We start from the raw sequence: 27,522 nt of genomic DNA on the forward strand, positions 1-27,522 counted from the left end.
TAAGTGCACAGGAAGCCAGTGCAGGTGAGCCAGTATAGGCGTAATATGATCAAACTTTCTTGTAACGCTACAGGGCCAAAAATATTAAATACATTTGTTAATTGGCTCAGTGGCCTCAGTGGTTAGAGTGTCCGCCCTGAGATCGGTAGGTTGTGAGTTCAAACCCCGGCCGAGTCATACCAAAGACTATAAAAATGGGACCCATTACCTCCCTGCTTGGCACTCAGCATCAAGGGTTGGAATTGGGGGTTAAATCACCTAAATGATTCCCGGGCGTGGCCACAGCTGCTGCTCACTGCTCCCCTCATCTCCCAGGCGGGTGAACAAGGGGATGAGTCAAATGCGTTGGTTAATTTCACCACACCTAGTGTGTGTGTGACTATCAGTGGTACTTTAACTTTACAATAAAATATCTGCCTTGTTTTAATGAATACTTAGGCCTGTTACGCTACCGTACTTTAATGTTGGCCATTACTTTGGTGCTTGGAGAGCTGAGTGTTTTTTGAGGTGGTATTTGGTGGGGGAAAAAAGTTGAGAACCACTGTGTAATGGTTTGCCTTGTTAAATATTTTACTGACCTCTTGTGGCCAAACTGTGAACAGCTGTTTGAAATGTGATCAAATACTGTCGTATGTGAACCTGTGTAACGTCTTTCCTTTCATTCAGCATTTATTTACACTACCACCCGATGCTTACGGAATCGCGTTTGTGTATTTTTGTACACACATGTTCGCATCTTTTGAGCGTAGCTTGAAGGAAAAGGGAGGCGGGAAGACAGTTGAGTCACGTGATAATTAGCTGCTGAAAGGTTTGGTGCGAATTTATTCCAACTGTTCATCCTGTTGTTTCGTACTTTTCATGTATATTTCGTGTGTGTTTCAATAAAACAAATACAAAAATTATTTTAATTTAAAAAAAGGTGAAAATGTTTTTATTCAAAGTTGATTGACGACTGAACTGACCAATGAGAATACAGATTTTTTATAGAGGGCGGGGCTTAAGGGTTTGACGGAGGCTGGGTGTCTCCTGACCGGATGGTGACAGAAGTTTTCAGTGTGGCTACTTTGACCACAAACCTTCCTCTTATTAATCTCCGTTATTGTCGTATAGCAGCGGGAACACGTCAACCCTCGTTAGCGTCTTCTTTGGCAAATCTTTGACAAACCCCCGCTGTGCCATCTGGAACTTTTACTGGAGGCCTTTTTTTTTTTTACGTGACCGTTCGGAGAGCCACTTGGCCGACCGGGGGAACCACCATGGGAAACCGGGGGATGGAAGACCTGATCCCCCTCATCAACAAGCTCCAGGATGCCTTCAGCTCCATCGGCCAGAGCTGCCACTTGGAGCTTCCCCAGATAGCGGTCGTCGGCGGCCAGAGCGCAGGGAAGAGCTCCGTTCTGGAGAATTTCGTCGGGAGGTTGGAACCTTTTAACGAAATAATGAAATAATCGTGTAAAATGTCTTCTTTCCAACTGAGCTTTTACTTAAAACGGCGCTTTTTTGTTTGTTTTCTTTTATTTTGAAGGCGGGCTATTCACTATCACTCATTACGCTTTTTACGCAGTAAATATCCATGTTTAGGCTAGGGGAAAATAACTTGAACATATTTGCTTAAATGGGAATAGTATTGCTTCTCCTTTACTTTATTCGGTAACACTTTAGTATGGGGAACATAGTCACCATTAATTAGTTTCTTATTAATGCAACAAAGACTTAATTTAGAGTTATTTGGACACTAGGGGAACATATAAGGGTTAGGGTTACTAATAAGCAATAATTCTGAGGTTATTGAGGGAAGACTCTTAGTTAATGGCTTACTGGTTGTATAATAAGGCCATGCAGAATAAGGCATTAATAAGTACTTAATAATGACTAATTAAGAGCCAATATGTTACTAATTTGCATGTTAATAAGCAACTAATTAATGGTGAATGTGTGTTACCCATACTAAAGTGTTACCCTTTATTCTTCTCCGTTCACCCTAAACTAACCTGTCAAACATTAACAAAGCACTTGCCTTCAGGTTGTAAATACACCTTTTATTGTTCATGTGTTACATAGGTCAGCTCTTGAAAAGGGGTAGAGCAGTGTATGACTTTGGAATATTAAATGCTTGCTGTATGAATAGATTTTTAGACTCAGTGCAGAAATGCTCAGAGTCTGTCAGGATGCCAGCACTGCTGAATTTGTGTGCTTTTTTTTTTCCAGTGAGACTGACAGAATCTTAATGAGTTCCTCCTGAATGCAAACAACAACAAAGCAACTGTTGGAATATCATCTGACTGCAGATGCTTTCATGGGATGGTTGCAGTTAGTGTTAGTTCATCCACATAACATTCGACATTTTCCTTTGGATGATGTTGCAATGGATTAGGCGTCCACCATGCTTCCTTTTCCCCTGTCGCCTTTTGTCCGCGGGTCCCAAGCGGTTCCTGGGGGAGACAGTGGGGCCATTGATTTACTGATGTGTGGGGTCATCAGTGATGTCACCAGCTGCACTGTCATGTGTGTATGACACACTTTCGCTGGCAGAGCTTCACAAAGAGTATCTGAGCTGTTTTTATGTTCGTCAAAAAATCTACGACAGTGGAACCAGCTTACGTTGCCAACCCGTTTGGTGGCGAACATCAACTCCTGGACCCACCATGGCTTTGTTGTTATCAAAACGTGCTCGCCTGACAATATCAATATTAGGGCTAGGAATCCCTGGGCACCATTTTACATAACGTTTATTGTGACCGAAATTATCACGGTTATCAATATTATCATGGTATTGTTGAATGTGCTCAAAAAGTACTTATACACATGGATTTAAAGGGGCCCTATTATGCAAAACCAACCTTTCTTACCCATTAGAACCTGCTGTTGTGTATTTGGGATGTGCATAAGGCCCGAAAATGTTAAATCAAACAGTGGAGGCATTGCGGCAATATTTATAAAACAATCTTGCCTTCTTTCATACTTCCGTGAATCAAGCCGCCAATTTGGTGACGTTTTTCCCATTAGTGAAACAAATGGATTATCCATATAAGGCATACATTTACTAATATGTCATTGCGCGGGACCGCAATTGTAGTCTGACATAGTCAATAAGCGCCTTCTTTTTCACTATCATCTTTTTGTGGGGCAGACTATCTCGTACATGCACATGCATCCTCTGTCGTTGCCATTTCTGATACAAAGTAGCGTATAGTTCAAACTTAAGCTGTCAGTGGACTCCATATGGAAGCCCTAAAAACTACCAACAAAGTTGTCGGGGAGAAGACGCAGTTGAAGTAGAGCCACGCAAATAAGACCGCCCAGAAAACGGCAGAGAGCACCTTAAAAACAGTCTGTAAAATATATAGATGTCCGATAATGGCTTTTTTGCCCATATCCGATATTGTCCAACTCTTAATTACCGATTCCGATATCAACCGATACTGATATATACAGTCGTGGAATTAACACATTATTATGCCTAATTTTGTTGTGATGCCCCGCTGGATGCATTAAACAATGTAACAAGGTTTTCCAAAATAAATCAACTCAAGTTATGGAAAAAAATGCCAACATGGCACTGCCATATTTATTATTGAAGTCATAAAGTGCATTATTTTTTTTAACATGCCTCAAAACAGCAGCTTGGAATTTGGGACATGCTCTCCCCGAGAGAGCATGAGGAGGTTGAGGTGGGCGGGGTTGGGGGGGGCGGGGTTGAGGGAGGGGGTAGGGGGTAGCGGGGGGTGTATATTGTAGCGTCCCGGAAGAGTTAGTGCTGCAAGGGGTTCTGGGTATTTGTTCTGTTGTGTTTATGTTGTGTTACGGTGCGGATGTTCTCCCTTTGTCATTCTTGTTTGGTGTGGGTTCACAGTGTGGTGCATATTTGTAACAGTGTTAAAGTTGTTTATACGGCCACCCTAAGTGTGACCTGTAGGGCTGTTGACCAAGTATGCCTTGCATTCACTCGTGAGTCTAAAAAGCCGTAGATATTATGTGATTGGGCTGGCAGGTAAAGGCAGTGCCTTTAAGGTTTATTGCCGCTCTGTACTTCTCCCTACGTCCGTGTACCACTCCGTACAGCGGCGTTTTAAAAAGTCATAAATATTACAGGTACCGATCATTTCCGATATTACATTTTAAAGCATTTATCGGCCGATAATATCGGCAGTCCGATATTATCGGACATCTCTAGTAAAATATAATTATGCAACATTTTACCAATGAACCACTATTACATGTTATGTGAACCACAAGAAAGTGTTTTAAATGCAGAAAAAATCATAACACGACGCCTTTATTAATAAATAAATGACAAACAATATACGAATTGGCAGAAAAAACACAAGTTTAATTTTTTTTAAAGCCTTGTTGTTTGTTATTTGAGTGTTTAAATGACTGTCTTGTATTCATGTTAGCAATTAAGATAGCTAGCGATTAGCATGCTACAGTATTTGCCAGTAAGCAATCAGCACACTCGGTTCCAGATAGCGATCAGCGCGCTTGTGACCAGCTAGTGATCAGCATCTTAAATGCTCGCTAGCGATCAGGGCATTAGCTGCTTCTCCAGGAAATGAGCAGTGTCACCGAACCATGAGTTTATCAAAGTACAGTAACCAATTACTAATCAATTACAGTTTTACAGTGATCAAAATTTTCAACGGTTATAATTATCAACCAAATTTAAATAAATGATAAATGGGTTATACTTGTATGGCGCTTTTCTACCTTCAAGGTATTCAAAGCGCTTTGACAGTATTTCCACATTCACCCATTCACACACACATTCACACACTGATGGCGGGAGCTGCCATGCAAGGCGCTAACCAGCAGCCATCAGGAGCAAGGGTGAAGTGTCTTGCCCAAGGACACAACGGACGTGACTAGGATGGTAGAAGGTGGGGATTGAACCCCAGTAACCAGCAACCCTCCGATTGCTGGCACGGCCACTCTACCAACTTCGCCACACACACAATATACAAACTGGCAGAAGAAACAAAACATTATTACATTCGTCCCTCATTTATCACAGTTAATTTGTTCTGGACATGACCGTGGTAAACAAGTTTTTCCAACCTGAAACATGTGTTGAAAAAGTTTCATTATAATTATTATACCAAATAATATGATACTTAACAGCGCACTCTAAATGGTTTGGTCTCCTTTAGTTGCCAATACTACTGTAGTTATTTATATTTTTTAGTTCATTTAGCCATTGTAATGCTTGAAAATGATTAGGACTTTAAAAATGGTTTAAAAAACCCCAAATGGTTTAAACCAATACTTTAAAAAAAGACAAACATTTTAAACACATTTTCCCTTTTCACAGGGTTGTATGTCATGCGGATTGAACAATATAGTAATTTAAATACTTCAACAATATAAATAAAATGTACAAATTCCCCAATATGAAGTAAAATCCAGAACACATTGTGACTATTAACACAGCAAAACCAGCAGCAATACAGAGAAAGTGCAGAAACCCACCCACTAGATTTTACAGTTGTATAGTGACGGTTGTATTGTATTGTGTAGGACAGTGGTCCCCAACCACCGGGCCGCGGACCGATTGGTACCGGGCCGCACAAGAAATAATAATTATTTTTTTAAATTTTTTTTTTTTATTAAATCAACATAAAAAACACAATATGTACATTATATATCAATACAGTCTGCAGGGATACAGTCCGTAAGCACACATGATTGTATTTCTTAATGAAAAAAAAAAAAAAAAACGTTTTTTTTTTTCTTTTTAATTCACCCCCCCCATCAAGCGTTGACCGGTCCGTAGCTACAAAAAGGTTGGGGACCACTGGTGTAGGGTTTTGAGCTTTGATTCAGAGGATGGGCTGTAGGGGGCAGTAATGTTTGTGTGCTGTGTTGGAGCTGGCCTGGGAGTAGAGAAGAGTTTCAGTAAGAGTGTTGAAAGTGTGGACTGCATCTGTCTGTCTATTTTGTTTGACTAAATGTCATCCTGCCTCATTGTTATTATGCTGACTTTACGAGATTTTAAGTGCAGATACTCACCATCTGCTGAAAACAACCATAACATATCACGACAGTTGACTCCACCTGTAGCTGAATAATTTAGCAAAATTTTGCATCAAAATTCGCCCTACTCTCCACCACGTCTATAAACATTATCATTTGTCTATAAAATTGTTATAAGTACACCTCTGCATAACATTGTATCATTATTAACATTAAGAAAACAACACACTGGTCGTTTTTTGTCTCCTACTGTAATAACAGTGAAGCCAAGTGCTGCATACGCTTTGTCATATCCTAATTTAGGAAGAAAAAAAACATGCCCCCCAAGGTCACTCCAGAGTAAATAAGCGCTAACGAAGGATTGGCTAAAAATACTTATGTTCCTCTTTACATTGTGTTGAAGTTTTACTACATCGGTAAAAAATGTCCCGGAAAACCTGGAATTCTGGGAAATCTGGGAATTTTTGGAATTTTTCAAGGGAAAGCCCGCAATTCCTGAATAGGCTGAACAGTTTGAAGTTGGAATGGTTTGAATCGGGTGAAAAATGTGGAAGGTAGAGCGCGCCAAAATCTGGAGAAGAAGAAGAAGTTTAATAAATAGATTAATTTTGGTGTAGACAACCATATGTGTGAATGCTTTGGAGCATTCACACAATAACCAGGGTTTCCCCACACATTCATTTATTTGTGGCGGCCCGCCACGAAAGAATTACGTCCGCCACAAATAAATAAAAAAAATAAAAAAATAAAAAAAAACTTTTTTTTTTTTTTTTTTTGTCCTCTCCAGCTTCTCAGGCAAATCATATAGTTGATGCAGATGCCCATATAGCAGACCTGGGCATTGTACGGCCCGCGGGCCGCATCCGGCCCTTTGCGCATCCCTGTCCGGCCCGCGTGAGGCCAATCATAAATTACAAAATAAATTTCAAAAAGTATCTATGTCGAGTGTGCAATACAACGGTGCTGCTTTTGTTTTGAAAAGCGTTATTTGTATTACTTCCGTGTGGACGTATGCGCGTGTGCGATTGTGAGTGAATTGAACGGCGCAATTACAAATTACAAAATAAAGTTTAAAAAACGTCTATGTCGTGCGCGCAATACAACTGTGCTGCTTTTATTTTGAAATGTGTTATTTATGCCGTATGTCCGGGGGGAACCTGTGAGTGAAGGTGCAAAGAGACAAGTGAGGAGATGCTAAAAAAAGAAAAGTTGATGACGAATGGCGTGTTTTGGACTGGCAAGTATTTCTTTACATAAATTAATGGTAAAGCCGTGTGCTTAATGTGTGGTACACAGCTTGCTGTGTTTAAAGAATATCATGTTAATCGCCACTACACGAAGAAACACGAGGGAAAATACCGGGATGTGTCTGATGAAGCGCGCGCAAGGGAGGCTGATGCGTTGATGGTAAAACTGCAAACCCAACAAGGACTTTGTGCCATATTACACCCCCCCAGAGATGCAGCCGTCAGGACAAGTTTCGTCATTTCTCACAAAAGCGCCAGAAAAAGTAAGGCGTTTTCTGACGGAGAGTTTATTAAGGAGTGCTTATTGGACTTTGTTGCGCTGATAATGCCCGGAGACATGGGCTGTTTTTCGCTAACTTTGGATGAGAGCTCAGATGCAGTCAATTAAAGAGACAACCACAGGTAATGACTTGTTCACAGAGGTAAATGCGTGTTGGGACAAGCTGGCAGGTGTGACAATCCAATCCACTTTATTTATATAGCACATTTAAACAACAAAATGTTTCCAAAGTGCTGCACAACAATATTAAAAACAATATTCAAATATTATCCTTAGCTCCACCAATGACTGAATAAAAAGAAAAAACAATTACATATAAAACCAATATAAAAAACAATATAAAATAAATATGACTAAAAACTATTTTTAACAACAGATGGTTGTCCAAATCTGATGGGGGAAAATGTTGGATAATGCAGGATAAAGTGACCATCAAAAGCAATCTGCTTTTGTATAAAGTTAAGTTAGGTTAAATTAAATTATTATTATTATTATTAATTATTATTATTATTATCATCATTATTATTTATCTTACGGTATATCAAAAATAATATTGAGCAAAATTTAATTGAAATATTGTCGTGTGGCCCTCCAGCAGTGCTCGGGTTGCTTATGCGGCCCCCGGTGAAAATTAATTGCCCACCCCTGCCATATAGGCTGTTCAGATTTACTTTACAAAAGAGAAGTGCAGGATACTTCTCTTGTTGCCTTATTTGCATTTGACTTTATTCAATCAATCAATCAATGTTTATTTATATAGCCCTAAATCACAAGTGTCTCAAAGGGCTGTACAAGCCACAAGGACATCCTCGGTACAGAGCCCACATACGGGCAAGGAAAACTCACCCCAGTGGGACGTCAATGTGAATGACTATGAGAAACCTTGGAGAGGACCGCATATGTGGGTAACCCCTAAATGTATTTATATTAGAAACACAACATGTGTATATAACAAAGAGTGCAAAGTCTGCAGGCAGTAGGAAACAGATGGTTAAGTGTAGGGAGTAAAACTGATGGCAGTCTAAAGTTCAAGATTTTTGCAGCTCTTTGTTCAGTGGATCAGATGTTTGATGAAGCTCTGTGTCTATCTACCACCACTACTGTTTTCTGTTTATTTGTTACTGACTGTGGCAGGACACCTCTGCCTCTGTTTCACTTTATGTTGCTGGTAAATAATATGGTTGTGGTAGTAGGCTAAAGTTAAATTATTTAGTATGCACTAATTAATGGGGCAGAGCTTTGAGACATATTAGCTTTTATATTTTATAAGATATATTTTTTGTAAGAACCACAATTAATAAATATATTTCAGTGAATAACTTATTGTTCAAATCTGTATATAAATATGTACATAAAGTGTTGTAATTATATTGTAAAATGGATGGATGGATGGATGGACGTTTAAAACAAAACTGTTATTATTAATTAGTAAGTATACATTTTTTTAGCCTTTTTAGAGAAAATCAAATCATTGTAGTAAATTATGTAAATTACTCGAAGATGTCATGGTGACCACGCCCATAGCCACGCCCCCACTGCCACAGGTATCTTGGCAGTTTATGGGAAACACTGATAACACCAAAAAAGATGCTCGATTTGTTGTCAGTTGTTTTTCAATAATTCATTAAAAGTTTTTAGACATTTGGAAAAATTCTAAAAGTACATTGTACAAAAAGCAGCAACAATTGAATATGTGGCAAAGGGAATAACAAATATATGTTAATACTAATTAATAACAACACATTTGTTTTTAAATGTAAGTATACATTTTTTGAGCCTATTTAAAGAAAACGATATTATCATAGCAAATTACGCAATGACGTCATGGTGACCACCCCCATAACCACGCTCCTGACCACGCCCCCACCGCCAAAGGTATTTTGTCAGTCTTGGTGAAACCCTGTAGTTTGTATTTATTGTTTAGCTTTTACCATTAGTGCTGCATGATGCTTAGTGTTTCATTAAAGCTGGATCTATTTAGCACAAGGCTTCTAAAAATGGAGTCTGGGATCATCCGCCTTATATTCAGGCTACAAAATATAAGGTTCTGATCATCATTTGTCCCAAAGTAGTCGTTGTTGTCTCTCACTAAGTCTGCATGAGTAGCATATTGTTGTTGAAGAAAATAGCAAACGTTTTGATGCGTTTGCGAAATTATTACGCCACCCTATGCCTAAAATGACCAAAAATACCTAAATATTATATCTTATTATGAATGTGCCTGTTACTACATTACATATATACTTACAGTGTGTATATAAAACATTGTTGGAGGTTTTTGGATGTTTTTTAGAGCTTTATAGGGGAATACTGTAGAGTGAGTCCCATTACCGCCATTGTTAGCTGACTTTTGCGAGCGTTTATTTACGAGCTAGAATGCATTAAAAAAATATATGTGTTCTTGGCTTATATAAGAATTGTGAATGATTAGCAAAATAAATAAAACAAAGTACAGTTCCCTTTTAACGGTCAATTTGGTTTCGATCCAAATTTTTCAGGAAAAATATTCAGTGAATGTCAAGAAAATGTCAAATTTTCATTTTGCATGTTGCACAAATTGCGGCAGCATATCTGGTTTAACTTCTGTGACCTACTTTTTAGTGTTTCTAAATACCTTATATTTACACATAATAACTATAATAGGTTTTAACATGTTACTTAAATGAAAGCAGCTTGATTGATCGGTTATGTATTCCATTGTTCTAACTGAGCCCTAAGCTATTTTCGGAGCCCTACTCTCATTGTTTCTATTTTTAACAGATCTTTCAGACAATTATTGGAAGGAATGGTTTTGGCATTTCTATTCAATCACAATTTGTTGCTTTTGTAAGTGACAGGAATTGCTAAGAAAAGAGGATGGGGAATTGTTGTGTAATTTCCTGATTGCTCCGTCAGCAGTGGATAACAGGCGTTGTTTATACGTTTGTAGGAACATATGCACATATTTGATGGATAATATTGCATGAAACAATTTCAGGTTTAATTTGTTTTTATTTGGTAGCACATTACCTTACATTAAAATACTCCTCTCTCAATTGCAAGATATACAAATTACACAATTATATGTACGCATAGGTAACACACATACTTTTCATATGTAAAATACTGTATATGTAGATCTACATATCCTGAACCATCATTGCAAAATCCACAAAAAAAGTGTATCAGTGTGGCTGTAATAATGACGAACACACTGTCATTGCCTAGAGAGATGTGTCATCAGTGACCTGGAAATAATCACGGTTCTATTGAACAAGAGTTTCCATTCTGATGAACTAGGATGTACATAAAATGAATTAGTTATAAGTGTTTCCTTTTCTCTTGTAAGGCTAAAAGTCAAACTGTGGAAACGTTTTTGTGTACACTATTAACTGTGATTTTCTCTATTTTTACCTTGCAATGCATGACAAAATCCAGAAGACACATTTCTTGTTGTTACCATTTGGAGATACTATTGCATTTCATGTGATTATCCATGTTTGTTATGAGTGTGTGTTAAACATACACTGTGTTTCTTCCTCAGAGACTTTTTGCCCAGAGGCTCTGGCATTGTCACCCGCCGTCCTCTCATACTGCAACTAGTTAACAATAAAGCAGGTAAGTTACTTCATGTGCAGTACAAATGTTGTGCTAGTTGACGGGGCCCGCCCCTTGTTTAGAGACATACATGGCATCCCAAAAGTATTCACTTTTTCTACATTTTGTTATTTTACAACCTTATTCCAAAATGGAATAATTGTATTTTTGTCCTCAAAATTCGAAAAAAAATTTTTTTGTGAGCTCAGGGCCTACTGTTTCAACTGATCATCCTTGAGATGTTTCAACAGCTTAATTGTAATCCACCTGTAGTAAATTCAGTTGGTTGGACATGATTTGGAAGGGCAATCACCTGTCTATATTTAAGGTTCCACACTTGACAGTGCATGGCAGAGGACACACCAAGAATGAAGTTGAAGGAATTGTCTGCAGACCTCCGAGAAAGGATTGTCTCGAGTCACAAATCTGGGGAAGGGTACAGAAAAATATCTGATACCTTGAAGGTCCCAATGAGCACAGTGGCCTCCATCATCCGTAAATGGTAGAATTTTGGAACCACTAGGACTCTTGGTAGAGCCGGGTGGCCGTCTCAACTGAGCGATTGGGGGAGAAGGGCCCTAGTTGACCAAGAACCCGATGGTCACATGATCATCAACATGGTTGCTTGTTCTACTTAGTTTAAGTTTGGTTCATCAGCGTTGCGGCCGCATCCATGCAACAGCCCATAGGGATAACTGTTACTTGAAGGGGTTGTTTGCAACTTGCTCACAGTTACATTTTTCAAAGCAAAAAATATAACAAGAACACAATTGGCCAGCTTGTGTTACCATTCGTGGTTTAACACAACACATTTGTTTTAAAACGGTCTATATTTTATATGAGTTTGTGGAGTACATTTTTTTATCGCCCTGAATAAAATAACTAGTGTTTATGACGATCACTCACCCTGTCTCGTCAACATATTTGCGCAGGGAGCACTGCACACATACAAAAGCAGTCCAAGAGAAGCAACGAACAATTTGCAGACATGTTGTTGTTATGATAGAATATACATTCAATGACAGCTAACGCTAGCTATCCAAATTGCTATTATTAGCTAACCACACCCAAAGCTAATGCGCATGCATGTGTTACATACGTAGGTAGTTACGTCATTACGTCCTAGAAGCCGAAAGAGGTCGGGATATACTGTGTAAAATACATTGGAAAGTTAGCGCACTCTAGACATCTGAGTAAATGTTGCAAACAGCCTATTTAAGTATCATATATACATAAATATATAATTATATTACAGCCATGCAAGGCGTTGTCAACAAACATGAATGTACCGCATCAACAAAACCTCAAGTTAAAATGTGAAAATTATAATTAAATAAGTGTATTGTATAATCACAACACGCATTGTAACTGAAAATATATTACTAATAATTGACTAAAATAGGATGACAAAACTATTTCAATAAAAACAATAAACTATTAATAATAATTAAAGTACCATGAAAGAAGAAAAAAATAAGTAAATAAAATTAAACATCAATTTGAAATAAGTGTCTGACCCAAGAGCGTAAATTAGCATGATCTTCCGTGACTAAGCTGCCAAAGAAGATATATATATATATATATATATATATATATATATATATATATATATATATATATATATATATATATATATATATACTACCGTTCAAAAGTTTGGGGTCACATTGAAATGTCCTTATTTTTGAAGGAAAAGCACTGTACTTTTCAATGAAGATAACTTTAAACTAGTCTTAACTTTAAAGAAATACACTCTATACATTGCTAATGTGGTAAATGACTATTCTAGCTGCAAATGTCTGGTTGTTGGTGCAATATCTACATAGGTGTATAGGGGCCCATTTCCAGCAACTATCACTCCAGTGTTCTAATGGTACAATGAGTTTGAGTTTGAGTTTGAGTTTGAGTTTATTTCGAACATGCAAGCATACAACATGATACATCACAATTTCCAGTTTCTCTTTTCAACATGTTCGAAAAGGAGTAGGAAGAAGCAGAGCTTATTTAATCCTACCCCTTTTCTTTACATAACAGTTGCTGAAACTTTTTTTATTCACTTCCTGTTCTCAATTTTTTCACAATAAACTTCATATGTAATCACAATATAAAAAAAAAAAAAATAATAGTAAGATTTTAATAATAATAATTGGTGAAGAAAGTCATATTTCATATGATGAGATAAGTAAGATTACTTTAAGAATGAATGAATGAATGGATGAAATAAATTGAAAATGTTTGTCATGGTTCTTCTTCTTTGTACTTTGTAAACACTTTAAGTTTGAAGAGTTTCTTGAAGTGGATCATATTAGTACATTGTTTGATTGCTTTGCTTAATCCATTCCATAATTTAATTCCACATACTGATATACTGAAGGTCTTAAGTGTTGTACGTGCGTACAAATGTTTTAAATTACATTTTTCTCTAAGATTATATTTCTCCTCTTTTGTTGAGAAGAATTGTTGTATATTCTTGGGTAGCAGGTTATAGTTTGCTTTGTGCATAATTTTAGCTGTTTGCAAATTCACTATGTCGTGGAATTTCAGTATCTTTGATTCAATAAATAAAGGATTTGTATGTTCTCTATATCCAACATTATGTATTATTCTAACTGATCTTTTTTGTAACACCGTTAATGAATGAAGTGTACTTTTGTAATTATTTCCCCATATTTCTACACAGTAACTCAGATATGGTAACACAATGTGTTTGCTCATTGGCTCAGAAGGCTAATTGATGATTAGAAAACCCTTGTGCAATCATGTTCACACATCTGAAAACAGTCTAGCTCGTTACAGAAGCTACAAAACTGACCTTCCTTTGAGCAGATTGAGTTTCTGGAGCATCACATTTGTGGGGTCAATTAAACGCTCAAAATTGCCAGAAAAAGAGAACTTTCATCTGAAACTCGACAGTCTATTCTTGTTCTTAGAAATGAAGGCTATTCCACAAAATTGTTTGGGTGACCCCAAACTTCTGAACGGTAGTGTATATATATATATATATATATATATATATATATATATATATATATATATATATATATATATATATATATATATATATATGGTGTGTTACCTTATTCTGAAGGCTTGCATTGATTTGATTTAGAAAAGATTTGCAGTAGTGCTGATAAGATCCAGAGAAAAAAAGAGTCCTCCTCTTTTTCCAATACCACATAAAAGCGGTTGGTTTTTAGCTTGTTATTTGTCCAACTCAATACTCGTTTTTATACCCTTTGCAAGAAATGCATTGGAGGCTTACAATGTAGCTGCCTATCTTGTATGTGCTAATTTTCTGAGACTCTTATTTTGTTAGCGCAGGCAGGATGGAGCATCACTTTTATTGTGAAGACAGGAACTGTGCCGTCTTTACACTTTTGACGGCAGGGGTTTTGAGAGAGGGTCTGTGTTGAAATAAAATGTTTCTCTTGCGTTCCTGCCGGTCGTGTTTTTCTTCATACTGAGTTTGCAGCAGCCATTGATCATCTCACAAGATCCTAGCCTGCCGTGTATGTCAATCAAGTGACGAAAGTGACCTTGTAGTGAAGATTGATGATGAATCAATTTTAGGTCTATTTTTTTTCATGCCTGGCGATCAACCGAAACCCCTTTGCGATGGACCTAATGGGCACCCCATTCTATAGCATTTGTACAGCACAGATAAAGACAAACCATAATTCTATCTTAACACTTTTTAATTACAGAGTATGCAGAGTTCCTGCACTGTAAGGGTCGGAAATTTGTGGACTTTGATGAAGTCCGTCAGGAGATTGAAGCAGAGACTGACCGACTCACCGGGTCCAACAAGGGCATCTCACCCATCCCCATCAACCTCAGAGTCTACTCCCCTCACGGTGAGTAAAACACGCACAGACAAACAGTTTCCCTGGAATTTTGCTGCAAGTCTTATATCTCCTCTGTCATTTCTCTCCCAAATCAATACCTGTCAGTGTTGAATCTGACCCTGATCGACCTGCCGGGGATGACAAAGGTGGCTGTCGGAGACCAGCCTGTAGACATCGAACACCAGATCAGAGACATGCTGCTACAGTTCATTACCAAGGAGAGCTGCCTGATCCTGGCCGTCACTCCGGCCAACACTGACCTGGCCAACTCTGACGCTCTCAAGATTGCGAAGGAGGTGGACCCCCAAGGTAACACAACTTGTATTTCTACACAATTTAAATTGTGTTTGTTGGATTATTGTCTTTGTCTGTTCAATGTCCATGTGCTATAACCCTACCACATTAGAACAAAATACTTTAGTCTCCATTCGCATTTGGCTTTCTACCCATAAAACAATTAGAAGGAATGTAATTAATTAGTATTTAATATGATCATTCTGTAATCCAATAAGGCAATTATTTTTAATTTGATTTGACCAAAGTATCATACATTCCTTTCACATGAAGCTTTTTATGATTCTACTTTCATACATCGATTCATCTATTTACTTGGATTTTGAGTGAGGGTACACCCTGGACTGTTTATCAGGTAATCACTGGACACATAAATGACCATTCACACCTATTGACAACTTAAAATCTCCCTTAATATTTTTCACAGCTCAACAAATTTTTCATTTTCAAAAGGATGTTTAAAATAAAAAAGTACAAAATTTGCAACAATTTTGGTTATATCTTAAACAGCATATTGTAGCGTCTGAATGAGTTGCCTCTGTACTACCCAGCATGCCTTGCATGCACTTTATAAATACGGTGCTTAGTTGTTATGTATGGCCCAATAGTACTAGTAGTAGTAGTAAGTTGATTGTTTTATGTGTTGCTGTGAATGTGTATGAGGTACTTCCTGGTTAACACGATGATGAGCAATTGCAACAATTTTTCTTATATCATAAACAGCTTCTGAATGAGTTTCCCCTGGATTATCCAGCATGCCTTGCATGCACTTTATAAATACCGTCAGGTTTACGTGTTCAATGTTAGTGCCTAGTTGTTACGTATGGCTCTTGTATTAGTGGTAGTCATTGTAGTATGTGTAGTAGTAGTAGTAGTAGTTGACTTTTGTTATGTGTTGCTGTTTATGAGGTACTTCCTGGTTAACATGATGATGGACAATTGCAACACTTTTTCTTGTTTCATACACATCATTTTTTAGTGTTTGAATCAGTTGCCTCTGGAGTACCCATCATGCTTTGCAAGCACTTTATAAAAACCGTCAGGTTTACGTGTTTGTTGTTAGTGCTTAGTTTTTATGTATGACCCCATGTAGTAGTAGTGGATTTGTGTTATGTGTTGCCTTGTATGTGTATGAGGTACTTCCTGGTCAACATGGTGATGGACAATTGCAACAATATTGCTTATATCATAAACAGTATGTTGTAACTTCTGAATCAGTTGCCTCTGTAGTCTGTACTACCCAGCACTTTATAAATACCGTCAGGTTTACGTGTTTGTTGTTCTGTAAGGCCCATAGTAGCAGTAGTAGTAGCTGTAGTAGTAGTATTAAAGTAGTAGAAGTAGTAGCAGTAGTAGTTTGAAAATTGGGGCCACGACGTTCCCGGTGTGGCGCGGTTGTGGCCTGAGGGTTCCTGGTTCGATCCCTACCTTCTACCAACCTAGTGATTGAGATTGATTGAGACTTTTATTAGTAGGTTGCACAGTGAAGTACATATTCCGTACAATTGACCACTAAATGGTAACACCCGAATAAGTTTTTCAACTTGTTTAAGTCGGGGTCCACGTCTTTTGTGTCCTTGAGCAAGACTCTTCCCCCTTTCTCCTGATGGGCGCCTTGCATGGCAGCTCCATCAGTGTGTGAATGTGTGTGTGAATGGGTGAATGTGGAATTAGTGTCAAAGCGGTTTGAGTACCTTGAAGGTACAAAAGCGCTATACAAGTATAACCCATTTACCATTTAGTAGTAGTAGTAGTGGGGTGGCGTTGCTCAGATGGGAGAGCGATCATCCAGAAACTTGAGGGTTTCTGGTAAAAATCCAGCATCCGCCTTCCTAGTTACTCCTGTTGTGTCTTTGGGCAAGACACTTCGCCCTCCTTGCTCCCAGTGCCGCTCACACTGGTGTCTGCATGTGGGTGGCAGGACTCCCTTGCAAAATATGTTCTTAATCTCAATGGGACTTTCTTGGGTAAATAAAGTGTAAACAAAAACGTAGTAGTAGTAGTGTAGTTGTGTATGAATGTTCTCATTCATCCAGGTCATCGTCATCTCAGGGCATTCAATCGATCACAACTTGACTGTTTGATCTAGTCTAGATCTGACCATTCTAAGTCTATGAGCACGAACTGATGAAGCCTACACGGATGAGAGGCGAAACGTCTTCTAAGATAAACCAAACAGTCCAGTTGCGATCGATTGAATGCCCTGAGATAGGAGTGTAGTTGATTTGAGTTTTATGTTGCTGTGGATGTGTATAGTGTTCTTCCTTGTCAACATGATTATCAGTTCAATGAAAAACACTCCTGACACCCGGCTGTAGGCTTGTGTTTTGTTTAAGCATGAATAAAGACGCTCATGCTAAAAGTCCCAGAAATATCAAGAGAAAACTTTTGCACACAGGGAAATACTATGCAAATTCAACACAACATTCCAAAGGGGATTCAAATGTTCAGACTGAGAGGCTGACATTTAACTGAAGACATATAGTCTAATGTTTGTATAAAAGATTTTAAAGATATTAAGATGGAAAAACTATCTGGGAGACATTTTTAGCAGCGACACATTTGTCTTCAGGTCTGCGGACTATCGGAGTGATCACCAAGCTGGACTTGATGGATGAGGGGACGGACGCTCGAGACATCCTGGAAAACAAACTACTTCCTCTCCGTAGAGGTTAGGCCACACACTCACAACTACGCACAGTTATTTTTGTTCACCCATTTTTAAATGTATTTGTCAGTGTGATATCTTTAATGGCACCTTCACTGTCATTCCCATCAATAGAACACATCTAGTTTGAAATTGTAGTAATGCAGAATGTTCATTATGTATTCCTAAAAGGTTATATTGGCGTGGTGAACCGCAGTCAGAAGGACATTGATGGCAAGAAAGACATTCGTGTTGCTTTGGCAGCTGAGCGCAAGTTCTTCTTGTCCCATCCTGCATATAGACACATTGCAGAGCGTATGGGCACGCCACACCTACAGAAGACACTTAATCAGGTCAGTCACACACCTAACGATGCCCACAGGGCAACATTTAAAATACAATTAGATCTAATTAAAATTTGAATTAAAAATATATTTTTAAACATTCTATAGTTGTAATTTACTCTGAAACAAATGTTTAAACCCTAAAAATGTGTTCATCCATCCAGTTATTTTTTAGTAAAAATGGGGTGAAGTTGATCCAACCTGCACGTGCGAGTTGCAGGCCCTATAAATAGGTCGATACAAACCATAGTGTTGGTAACCATAGTTACAGTTGTTCACACTGCACTGCAAGTTTTTTTTAGACGACCATACAAAAAAGCCAGAGAAGTGTTTGTTTTACAGAATATTATACATTTACATAGTTTTAGTCAAATCACTATAGGCTGAAATAAATCTTGTACGACTATACACATCACCTTTGTATGTTGTTTGGTGGTCTGTCCATTCAGATATGCTTATAATGTGAACATCATTCTCAGAGTTCTAGGCCTTAGGAACTTTCTAATGTGGCACACAAATAGAAATCATCCAATCCAGGGTCAAACTTTCATTAGTAAAACGATTTTAAATCCAGACAAAATTCTAAAATGTAATTACCTGTTCCTTATCTAATTTCTGACATTTGCTGATAGGTCGATGAAAATCCACTCATACCTTTTTAAGCTTTCTATAACACAATGAAAAAAACAGTGAATACGCTTGTCTGTCTCCACTATTTTTGTGTGTGCGGGGCCGCTAGCCTACACACACACACACACACACACACACACACACACACACACACACACACACACACACACACACACAGCACACACACACACACACACACACACACACACACACACACACACACACACACACACACACACACACACACACACACACACAGAAGGTAATGTAGTAGAAATGATCCGGATTAGACCCAAAATCTAATTAGTCGTTCCCTTTTTAATGTCTAGCATTTCCTGAAAATTTTTCCACAACGTTTTGAGTTTATTTGCTAACTAACTAACTAACTAAATAACTGATGACAACAACAATTACATAATGTCTTGAGATAGTTAAAAAATACTTTTTTCAAATTCTCTTTTGAGTAATAAGTAACTTTTGAAAGTAAAAACCCTAAAAAAAAGCAAAAACCATGTTCAAACAGACATGTTGCTCTAAAATCTCTTATTATGTCATGTGCAACTGGTTGCAACGCCAAAGTTTTGCACGACTTTTGAGGTGTATTTTTGATAGAATTATAAAACAACCTTCACAACTTATTTTCTAGGGTAAAAAAATACCATCTTATATTCTGGTTAACATTATAGATGTTGTTTTCAAATGTGTGTATTTTTTTCTACAGCAACTTACCAACCACATTCGTGACACTCTGCCAGGGTTACGCAGTAAGCTCCAAAGCCAGCTGCTTTCCCTGGAGAAAGAGGTAGAAGAATACAAAAACTTTCGCCCTGATGATCCTACACGCAAAACCAAGGCCTTGCTTCAGTCAGTGCACACACACAAGACCCAACGATTTAAAGACAGTTTAATTCGACCTTCTGCTCCTTATGTGCAGAATGGTGCAGCAGTTTGGAGTGGATTTTGAAAAGTGCATCGAAGGCTCAGGAGATCAGGTGGACACCTCTAACTTATCTGGAGGAGCAAAGATCAACCGCATATTTCATGAGCGCTTTCCCTTTGAGCTCGTGAAGGTGACCACCGTTACAATGTCTACGCTCACAAGATGTTAAAGGGGCTGTTTGAAACCTGCTCAAAGTTACATTTTTTAAACCAAAAAATACAACAACAAACCCCACCGGCTAGGTTATGTTACCATTAGTAGTTTAACAGAACAGCCGTAAGGAAATGGGATGTAATACTTGGAATATTTTGGAAAGTCAACGCTCTCTAGGTTGCAAACTGCCCCTTTAACAGTAATAATGGCTGTAATTATAATGGGATATACTTATTCCTCATTAAATATTTAAGACTTTTATGCTCTGTGACTTAGATGGAGTTTGATGAGAAGGAGTTGAGGAAGGAGATCAGTTACGCCATCAAAAACATTCATGGAGTCAGGCAAGTTAAACAACCTGTGACCATATTGCACATAAACACTTTGTTTTTTGTGTCTGTGAGCTGTCTCCCTTGTTTGTCTTACAATAACTTACAATATCAACCCATTTCTTATGACTCATTTTCCTATTGATTTAAGTTATTTGTAATCTTTAATATGTTTTTAGATACCCCATTGTTGTCTTGTTTCTAAGTGTCTTCTTCCCTTGTGCACTTCCTGTTATCCTGCTCCATGTCTGTCCCACCTCTATGTCCTTCAGGACAGGCCTGTTCACCCCAGACATGGCGTTTGAGGCCATAGTGAAAAAGCAGATCATTAAGCTGAAAGAACCCTGTCTGAAATGCATCGACATGGTTATCCAGGAGCTCATCAACACAGTCAGACAGTGCACCAATAAGGTACCACTGCATGGTCTCCTGCTCTGATGCCATGCTTGCACATCAGAGAGGTTGGCCAAGTGCAGTTCAGCTAGAAGCATTTTTTAATGTACCGCTACAGTTGTGTTCTTCATTTTCACTTTTGCATTATAACGTGTACCTGTTTGTGCACGCTTCTTTTTTGTGATAACCTCCCTTAACCCTTAAGTTCACTTCTTTGTGAACATATGCAAAAGTCCTGGCTGCACTGTGGCTTTGTGGTCAGAAACAGGTCTCTATACTTGTTCTTGTACCGGTTTATAAAAAAACAAGCTGCAGGCTTTTACTTTTTTTTTTTTCCAACTTCCTAATCTTATGGCCTGACTTTAACCATAGATTTTGCCTCAAAGTTAGTTAGTGCTCAAATACTTACCCTAAAGATCTGCTACAATGTTCTGTGCACTCTGATCTTACTCCATCCATTTGTTTGCAAAAACCTTACGGTGTTAGGGTATTAAACAATGAGGCCTGTTTAGTACAGCTAGACAGTGTCTACTGTATAATGTATTTAACCTGGATAAAATGTTGTCATTCAATTTGTGTGTGGAACATGCTCTCGTAAGGTGTTTATAAAATCACTTAAGATTCACTTTGAAAACTTTTAGGTGGCTCAAGTATCCTCCGGGCGCCTCCATAGGGAGGTGTTCACAGCACGTCTGACTGGTAGGAGGCCTTGAGGAAGACACAGGACATTTTGGAGAGACTATGGGCCTGATCGACAAAAGGTTTGCCCGTATTAAAACACGTGCAAACTTGATAGTACACATTGCGTCTCTTAAAGTACCAGTAGAATGGAAAAACAAGTTGCCTCTATATTGAAGCTATTATCATATATATATCTTGATGTATGACACCGAAATATTTACAAAGTTTGCAAATAAATAGATATGATCAAAATAGTATCAATCTCATGGAGATTGCTGAGCCATTCTGAGAGATAATTAGCTAGCCAGTCCCGTGATCGTGTGACTAGCGCTAGGAACCACAGATCCCTTCCCCACCAACAACAATGCCAATCATGCAGACTTTGTGAGAGACAACAAAAACTACTTTGAGACAAATGATGATCCAGAAACTTATATTTTTGATCCTAAATATAAGGAGGATGAGCTACAAGTTTTAGAAGCTATGCTAAACAGATCCAGCTTTAGTGAAACACTAAGCATCATGTAGTAGTATTGCTAAGTGCTAAACAAAAAATAGAAACATAAATAAACAATCTCTTACTGTACAAAGTCTGCTCTCAGTGTGATGACGACTGATAAGATGTCCATATCTTCCCGTTCAGATGAGTAATTAATTTTAATCCGCACAAAGGGTTAAAACATTTGCTGTAGACGCTGTCGTCTGTTGTAGTGTGTTTGTCTTCACCTCCGGGTATAAACTGAATGTTACAGATGAACAACTTCTAGATTCATGACAAAATGTTCTTTTTACCCAGATCAGAGGCATGAATTATAATCTAGAATAACTTTGACGTGCCGAGACGCGATGCGGCAGTAGCAGAAACGGCAGCAAACAAGACATCGCCAGCTCAATGCTGCCGTGCCGTATATGCTTCTTCTTCTTCTTTACAGTTTTACGACAGTTTGCATTCATATATGTTCCATAACTGCCATCTTCAGTTTCATTTTATAATTACATTAAAGTCTCTCCTTAAATCCAGTGCAGTATAAACTATAATTAGCTCTCGGTTATAAATGATACAAATAATTTGTCTGCGTTAGCACTTATAATAACAACATTACTAATATTTAGCTAACATTCAGGTCACAAGATTTAAATAGTTTATTGTTTGATGGTAATTTAGAGAGTTTGTGGGCAAAATAGAGAGCCCCCATTGATTCCATTGTTAGCTGACTTTTTATCAATTTATTTATTTACGACTTAGAATGCTTAAAAAAAGAAAAACATATGTGTTCATGTCTTACATAGGGATTGTGAATGATATGAATTTTTGCGTATTTCCAGTATGACTGATCTGACAACATGGTCAGATTGCAGAAGCGTTCCACCAGTGACGTCAATCTATGAAAATTACCGAAGGTATTCCGAGCGGCAAATTCAAAATGGCTGACCGAATTTGTGGCATTTTATAATGATTAGACTGTATTTTCACATACTGTACGGATTGTAATTACAATTGGATATGGTATAATGGATACAATCAAACACAATTAAGCATAAAAAGCCATCTAGTTTTTCCACTCTACTGGTACTTCAAATGAGCGAATTAGAAAGCACATGTGTCTGTATAAGAAGAATATATGTGGATTATTATAACACCAACAATACCGGAAGGACAAAAACGCAAATAAAATAATTCAGCACTCACAATGGCTTTACCAAGACTAAAACTATTGTCCGTCTGCTGTTTTGCGTCTATATTTAGCGCGTCCAGGATGGCATGAAATGGCTGTGAGAAAGGAGATGACTGCGCTGCAAAGAGACGATTGCAAGGGAAAATACTCCGTTTGTGTGCGTGTCAACATATTTGGACTGTCGAAAATAAAAAATATTAGACATCGTCTATTCAAAAATATAATTTTATCATTTTGAAACTGCTTGTTGACCAAATGAACTTTTTAAAACTAATTAAATTGATTAGTTTTGTTGTCTGCTGGTGTTTTTGTACATATTCAAGTGTCATATTTGGTGGTGTTGTAAACTTGCTAATGCTAATTACTCGCTGCGCATATACATCAAAGATTTTGTAACCTGTTTTAAAAATATTTTATTCAATTTTTTATACCACATAATATATTGCGGGGATCGTTTAGAATTGAGAATCGTGTTCAATCGAGAACTGATTATCAATCGTCACCCCAAAAATCGGAATTGAATCATGTTTAATATTTCCTGTAAACTGTAATTGTCATGTTTTATGCATGTTCAGTTTTACAGTGTGTCAAAGTAAAGTGTCTGAAATACAACTCAACTAGAATCTTTATTAAGAACCTGTTATCCGTCTGCTGAGCTAACAAGTAACAAGTAGGGCATAAAACGTTAGTGGGGGCAGAGTAGAACACCTTAACATGTACGTTTTGCTAAGATAATAATGAGTTTGTGGATACAAAGTTATTGTTTCTGAAATGTTAATTAAACTAAACTACCACAAATTCATACTGCACTGTCCCTTCATTAAATATAAGATATTTGACAAATTTGAGCTGAAAAATTTGGATTTCTGCTTGTCAATAATAAAATGTGATGATGGGTCCTACAGCCAAACCAGTTTAGAAACACAGGACTAAGGGAGGATGCAACACCTGGTCATGCCTAAAGGAAGTTAAAACAAAAGAAAATACATGTTGCTATCTACCTTTGCAGTTAGAACAGCTTCTACTTTACTCTTAACGATGCTGGAATGTGTCTGCGGGTTAGGGTTTTGCTCATTCATGGAGAAGAACATGTGGGTGGTCAGAGGTCACTGATGTTGAAGCGGGTTTGATGCCTCACCATTTATTTTTTAACTTCATTGTAAAGGTGTTGAATGGGGTTAACATCAGGGTTAGCTCTCAGGTTCCTCCACACTGAACTCTGTAACAGAAACGTGTCTTCACAAAATCAGTTACCACAAAGTCGAAAATATAGAATTGTCCAAAATGTGAACAAAAATGTTAATAATTAGGAATCAGGGGAGAATTTAAATTTAAAATAATTGATGTCATTGTCTCCATCCTTAAAACCAGCAGCTTGTTTTTATTGGCCAGAATTAAAATAATTGTTCTTGTCCTTGTCATGCTTCTCTTTGTTGTCTTTTCCAACTCCGGCTATCCTTTCTCTGCGACCCTTCCTGACCACTTCTCTACACGATACTACTCTGACTTTTGCCTCACCTGACATTAATCCTCCTACTCCCGTGATGCATCACCACAGGACAGGCCTGTTCACCCCAGACATGGCGTTTGAGGCTATAGTGAAAAAGCAGGTCATTAAGCTGAAAGACCCCTGTCTGAAATGTGTCGACCTCGTCGTCACCGAGCTTGTCGCCCTGATCAGGAAGTGCACTGAAAAGGTAAACTGGAAAAGTAAAAAGATGGCGTGCCGGATGATACAAGACAGTCCAAGACAGAATGAGGCGGAAGAAAAAGAACTAACATGTCGCTGTCTAGTTTATTTGTTAACTATTATTGATTACAGCACCCATGTCATCCTGTGATTCCCCCTTTAAAGACCAATTTAAGAGCCACCCACCCACATACCCATCAGCACTCGGAATGGTGATTAACCAACCCCTCACTCACTGATTACACCAAACCCCTACGACTTGCAGAAATTTCACGGTTTACATAAGAGAAGATGTCTTTTTCCTGCTCTTCAAACCATTTTCTCAATGTTCCCCAGCACAACTCTTTGCCTTCACCGCTTTCTCTTTCACACCGATTCCTCTCAGCTTGAGGTTGTGCCACTTCAATGCAGTACAACCTCACTGGTAGACCTCTGATTCGTTAGAGAAAAAATATTTACATAATAAGTGTAAGCAAATACAATAAAAATAGAAACATTTACCGGTATATATTCCTAAAAGTTATCCAAGCATGAACGTTAACCACTGTTAAAACCTTGAAAATACAAAGCAACCGGTATTTAAAGGTGCTGTTTGTAACTGCTTGTGTTGGAACGAGCTGTAAGCTTTATATCCCACCTTCTTCTTGGTCCAAATATGTAAGGCCCCACCAATAAACACGCAAATTCTGGGCCCCCATACACAAGACTCCTAAAGGGCCCACTATCCCACCCTAAACCCAACATATTGTAGTGATGCCATATAATAGGGCTGCACAATTTTGAGAAAAACCCTACCTGCGATTTTTGTCTCCAAAATTGCGATTGCTATTCGATTTGTGATTTGTATATTTTACACATAAAAATGCATACAACTGCCAAAATAACAAGTGAAGGAAGATATGTTGGTTTCAGACTGTCAATCCACATATTCTTGTATCAAGGTGTCACATAATAAAACAATATGCAATAATGTACTTATGCAAAATGTAAATCTTATGCAGACAGACGCTGAGCTTTTGTCTACAACACATCATGCTCTTAAACTGAAGACATTATCGATAAACATACAGTGTTGATAATGTAATGTAATCATAATATATAATAATAATGCAAGTAACCATTTAAAAGCAAATACACTTTAAACTTTCATTACTATAGAATTTTTACCATTGTATTGTAATATGAAGGCAAAAAACTGTTATGCTAAATACATAAACAAAAAAATAAAATGCACTCTCATTTCTGTAAGCAAAATTTTGAGTTAGATAAATATTGAACATCTTAAAGTTTTTTTTTGTTTCCAGTTTTAAAACGAGGTTGAACATTGCCTGTTTGCCAACACGTGATTACAGCATTCTCGCTCGTGTTGATGGGCATATATTACCATCTGCTTTGATGCTGAAATATTACCACAACGGGACATTTGGCTTTGTGATCATCTTTGTTTCCTCCTAATTTGTGTTACTTTGTGTAACCTCTCACTGCGTTCATTTAATTCTTCTGTTAGATAAACACGCTCAGGTCCTGAGAGCGATGCACAGAGTGAGACGTCTTTCTCTCCGTTTGAAGCGAGAGATGAACAAATGTTAGGCGCAACCATTCTGATTGGCGAACATGTCTTGTCACTCAGATGCCGGTGACGATGGAGAAAAAAAACAAAAAAACCTCAGCCTCTTGCAGTTATTTATTGCACTAATTAAAACCTTGATGTCGATTAAATGTTGATTAATCGTGCAGCCCTATTATATACACACACTTCGTATGTTTACATGCACTGAAAAACAATTATTGCATGAATTTGGTTGAAACAAGATTTTAAAACCTTGATTAGGTTTTTGACTTTTTAAAGATGGGTTTAACATATCTAGAACATATCTAGATAAACTCCTTAAATAGTTTGGTTTTCTTACAAAAATGTCCCAACAAATTAAATATAAAGTGGTCAGAATATGAACTTAAATGATAATTATTCACTTAAAAAAGATTTTGAATCTGTCAAGTTTACCTTTACTTTACAATGTTAAATAATTAGCTGGTTCACGTACATAGGCTCCAAAAACCCCCGCCACCCTGAGAGGGACAAGCAGTAGAAAATGGATGAATGGATGGTTAACGTACGATTATCATCAATAAATAATACGAATTATAATAATACGTCATCATTATTATGATTAGATTATTATTAGTGCATCTCCTGGGAGTTAATTTTTACCATCTTTAAAAATTAGCGGCACCTCTGTTTCTAACTTTTAATCAGGGGTCTTTGAACGCACCACAATTAGGTGCAATGATATGCAAAAGTGAAACATAGCTTTCCCCTATGCTGCCACAAATGGATTCATTATATTTTTTACCTTTCTTCTTTCACCTCATCCCTGTTCCAAAAGGCTAGTGTTGTGTGTGAATGCTTAAAAGTGAACTTTGATGACCTTATGATGTCTATTTTGAGTGAAGTGTTCGAGTTAGGTTTGCTGCTATCCAGGTGAAACATTTTGCATTTTTGATGGGTGTTAGTAGTCTTAAACTTTGTTAATCTGATTCAATTGACGTTATTATTGAACTCTTTAACATTTATGACATTTGTTTTTTAAATAACTTAATATCACAGCAAAATAGTCACTAAAGTACAGTGTTTTTAATTACTTTTGTTATCAATATCTTTTTTTTTGTATATGCACGTGTGACGGGCATTTGTAGAAGACTTCCATTATTTGGGCCAAACTTAATAAAAACAGTTGGTTAAGTCTGTCCTCTTAAACCAGTTTTGGTAACATATGCTCTCAGTTGGTGGTCTTCCTATATTTTTTGTTTAAAAAAAATAATTTTA

General features: G+C 37.6%; 1 protein-coding gene across 9 annotated transcripts in view; it reads left to right on the forward strand.

Moving 5' to 3' along the window:
• The first annotated feature begins 1,015 nt into the window (after positions 1-1,015).
• The window catches only part of LOC133639227 (dynamin-2-like), a 48,086-nt gene continuing 21,579 nt past the window's right edge, over positions 1,016-27,522 (forward strand). For 7 of the 9 annotated variants that reach the window (XM_062032394.1, XM_062032393.1, XM_062032388.1 and 4 more), the window contains exons 1-10: positions 1,016-1,417; positions 11,021-11,094; positions 14,778-14,927; positions 15,024-15,227; positions 17,785-17,883; positions 18,052-18,212; positions 19,555-19,697; positions 19,768-19,903; positions 20,203-20,270; positions 20,528-20,666. In XM_062032394.1, coding sequence (XP_061888378.1) covers positions 1,257-1,417; positions 11,021-11,094; positions 14,778-14,927; positions 15,024-15,227; positions 17,785-17,883; positions 18,052-18,212; positions 19,555-19,697; positions 19,768-19,903; positions 20,203-20,270; positions 20,528-20,666 — 1,335 coding nt within the window. In that variant the 5' untranslated portion in view covers positions 1,016-1,256. Of the gene's footprint in view, positions 1,418-11,020; positions 11,095-14,777; positions 14,928-15,023; positions 15,228-17,784; positions 17,884-18,051; positions 18,213-19,554; positions 19,698-19,767; positions 19,904-20,202; positions 20,271-20,527; positions 20,667-24,563; positions 24,703-27,522 lie in introns of all 9 variants that reach the window. The other 2 variants (XM_062032396.1, XM_062032395.1) reach the window with 1 other exon arrangement.

This window comes from Entelurus aequoreus, linkage group LG22 (assembly GCF_033978785.1).
Source record: "Entelurus aequoreus isolate RoL-2023_Sb linkage group LG22, RoL_Eaeq_v1.1, whole genome shotgun sequence".
Classification (NCBI taxonomy): Eukaryota; Metazoa; Chordata; class Actinopteri; order Syngnathiformes; family Syngnathidae; genus Entelurus; species Entelurus aequoreus.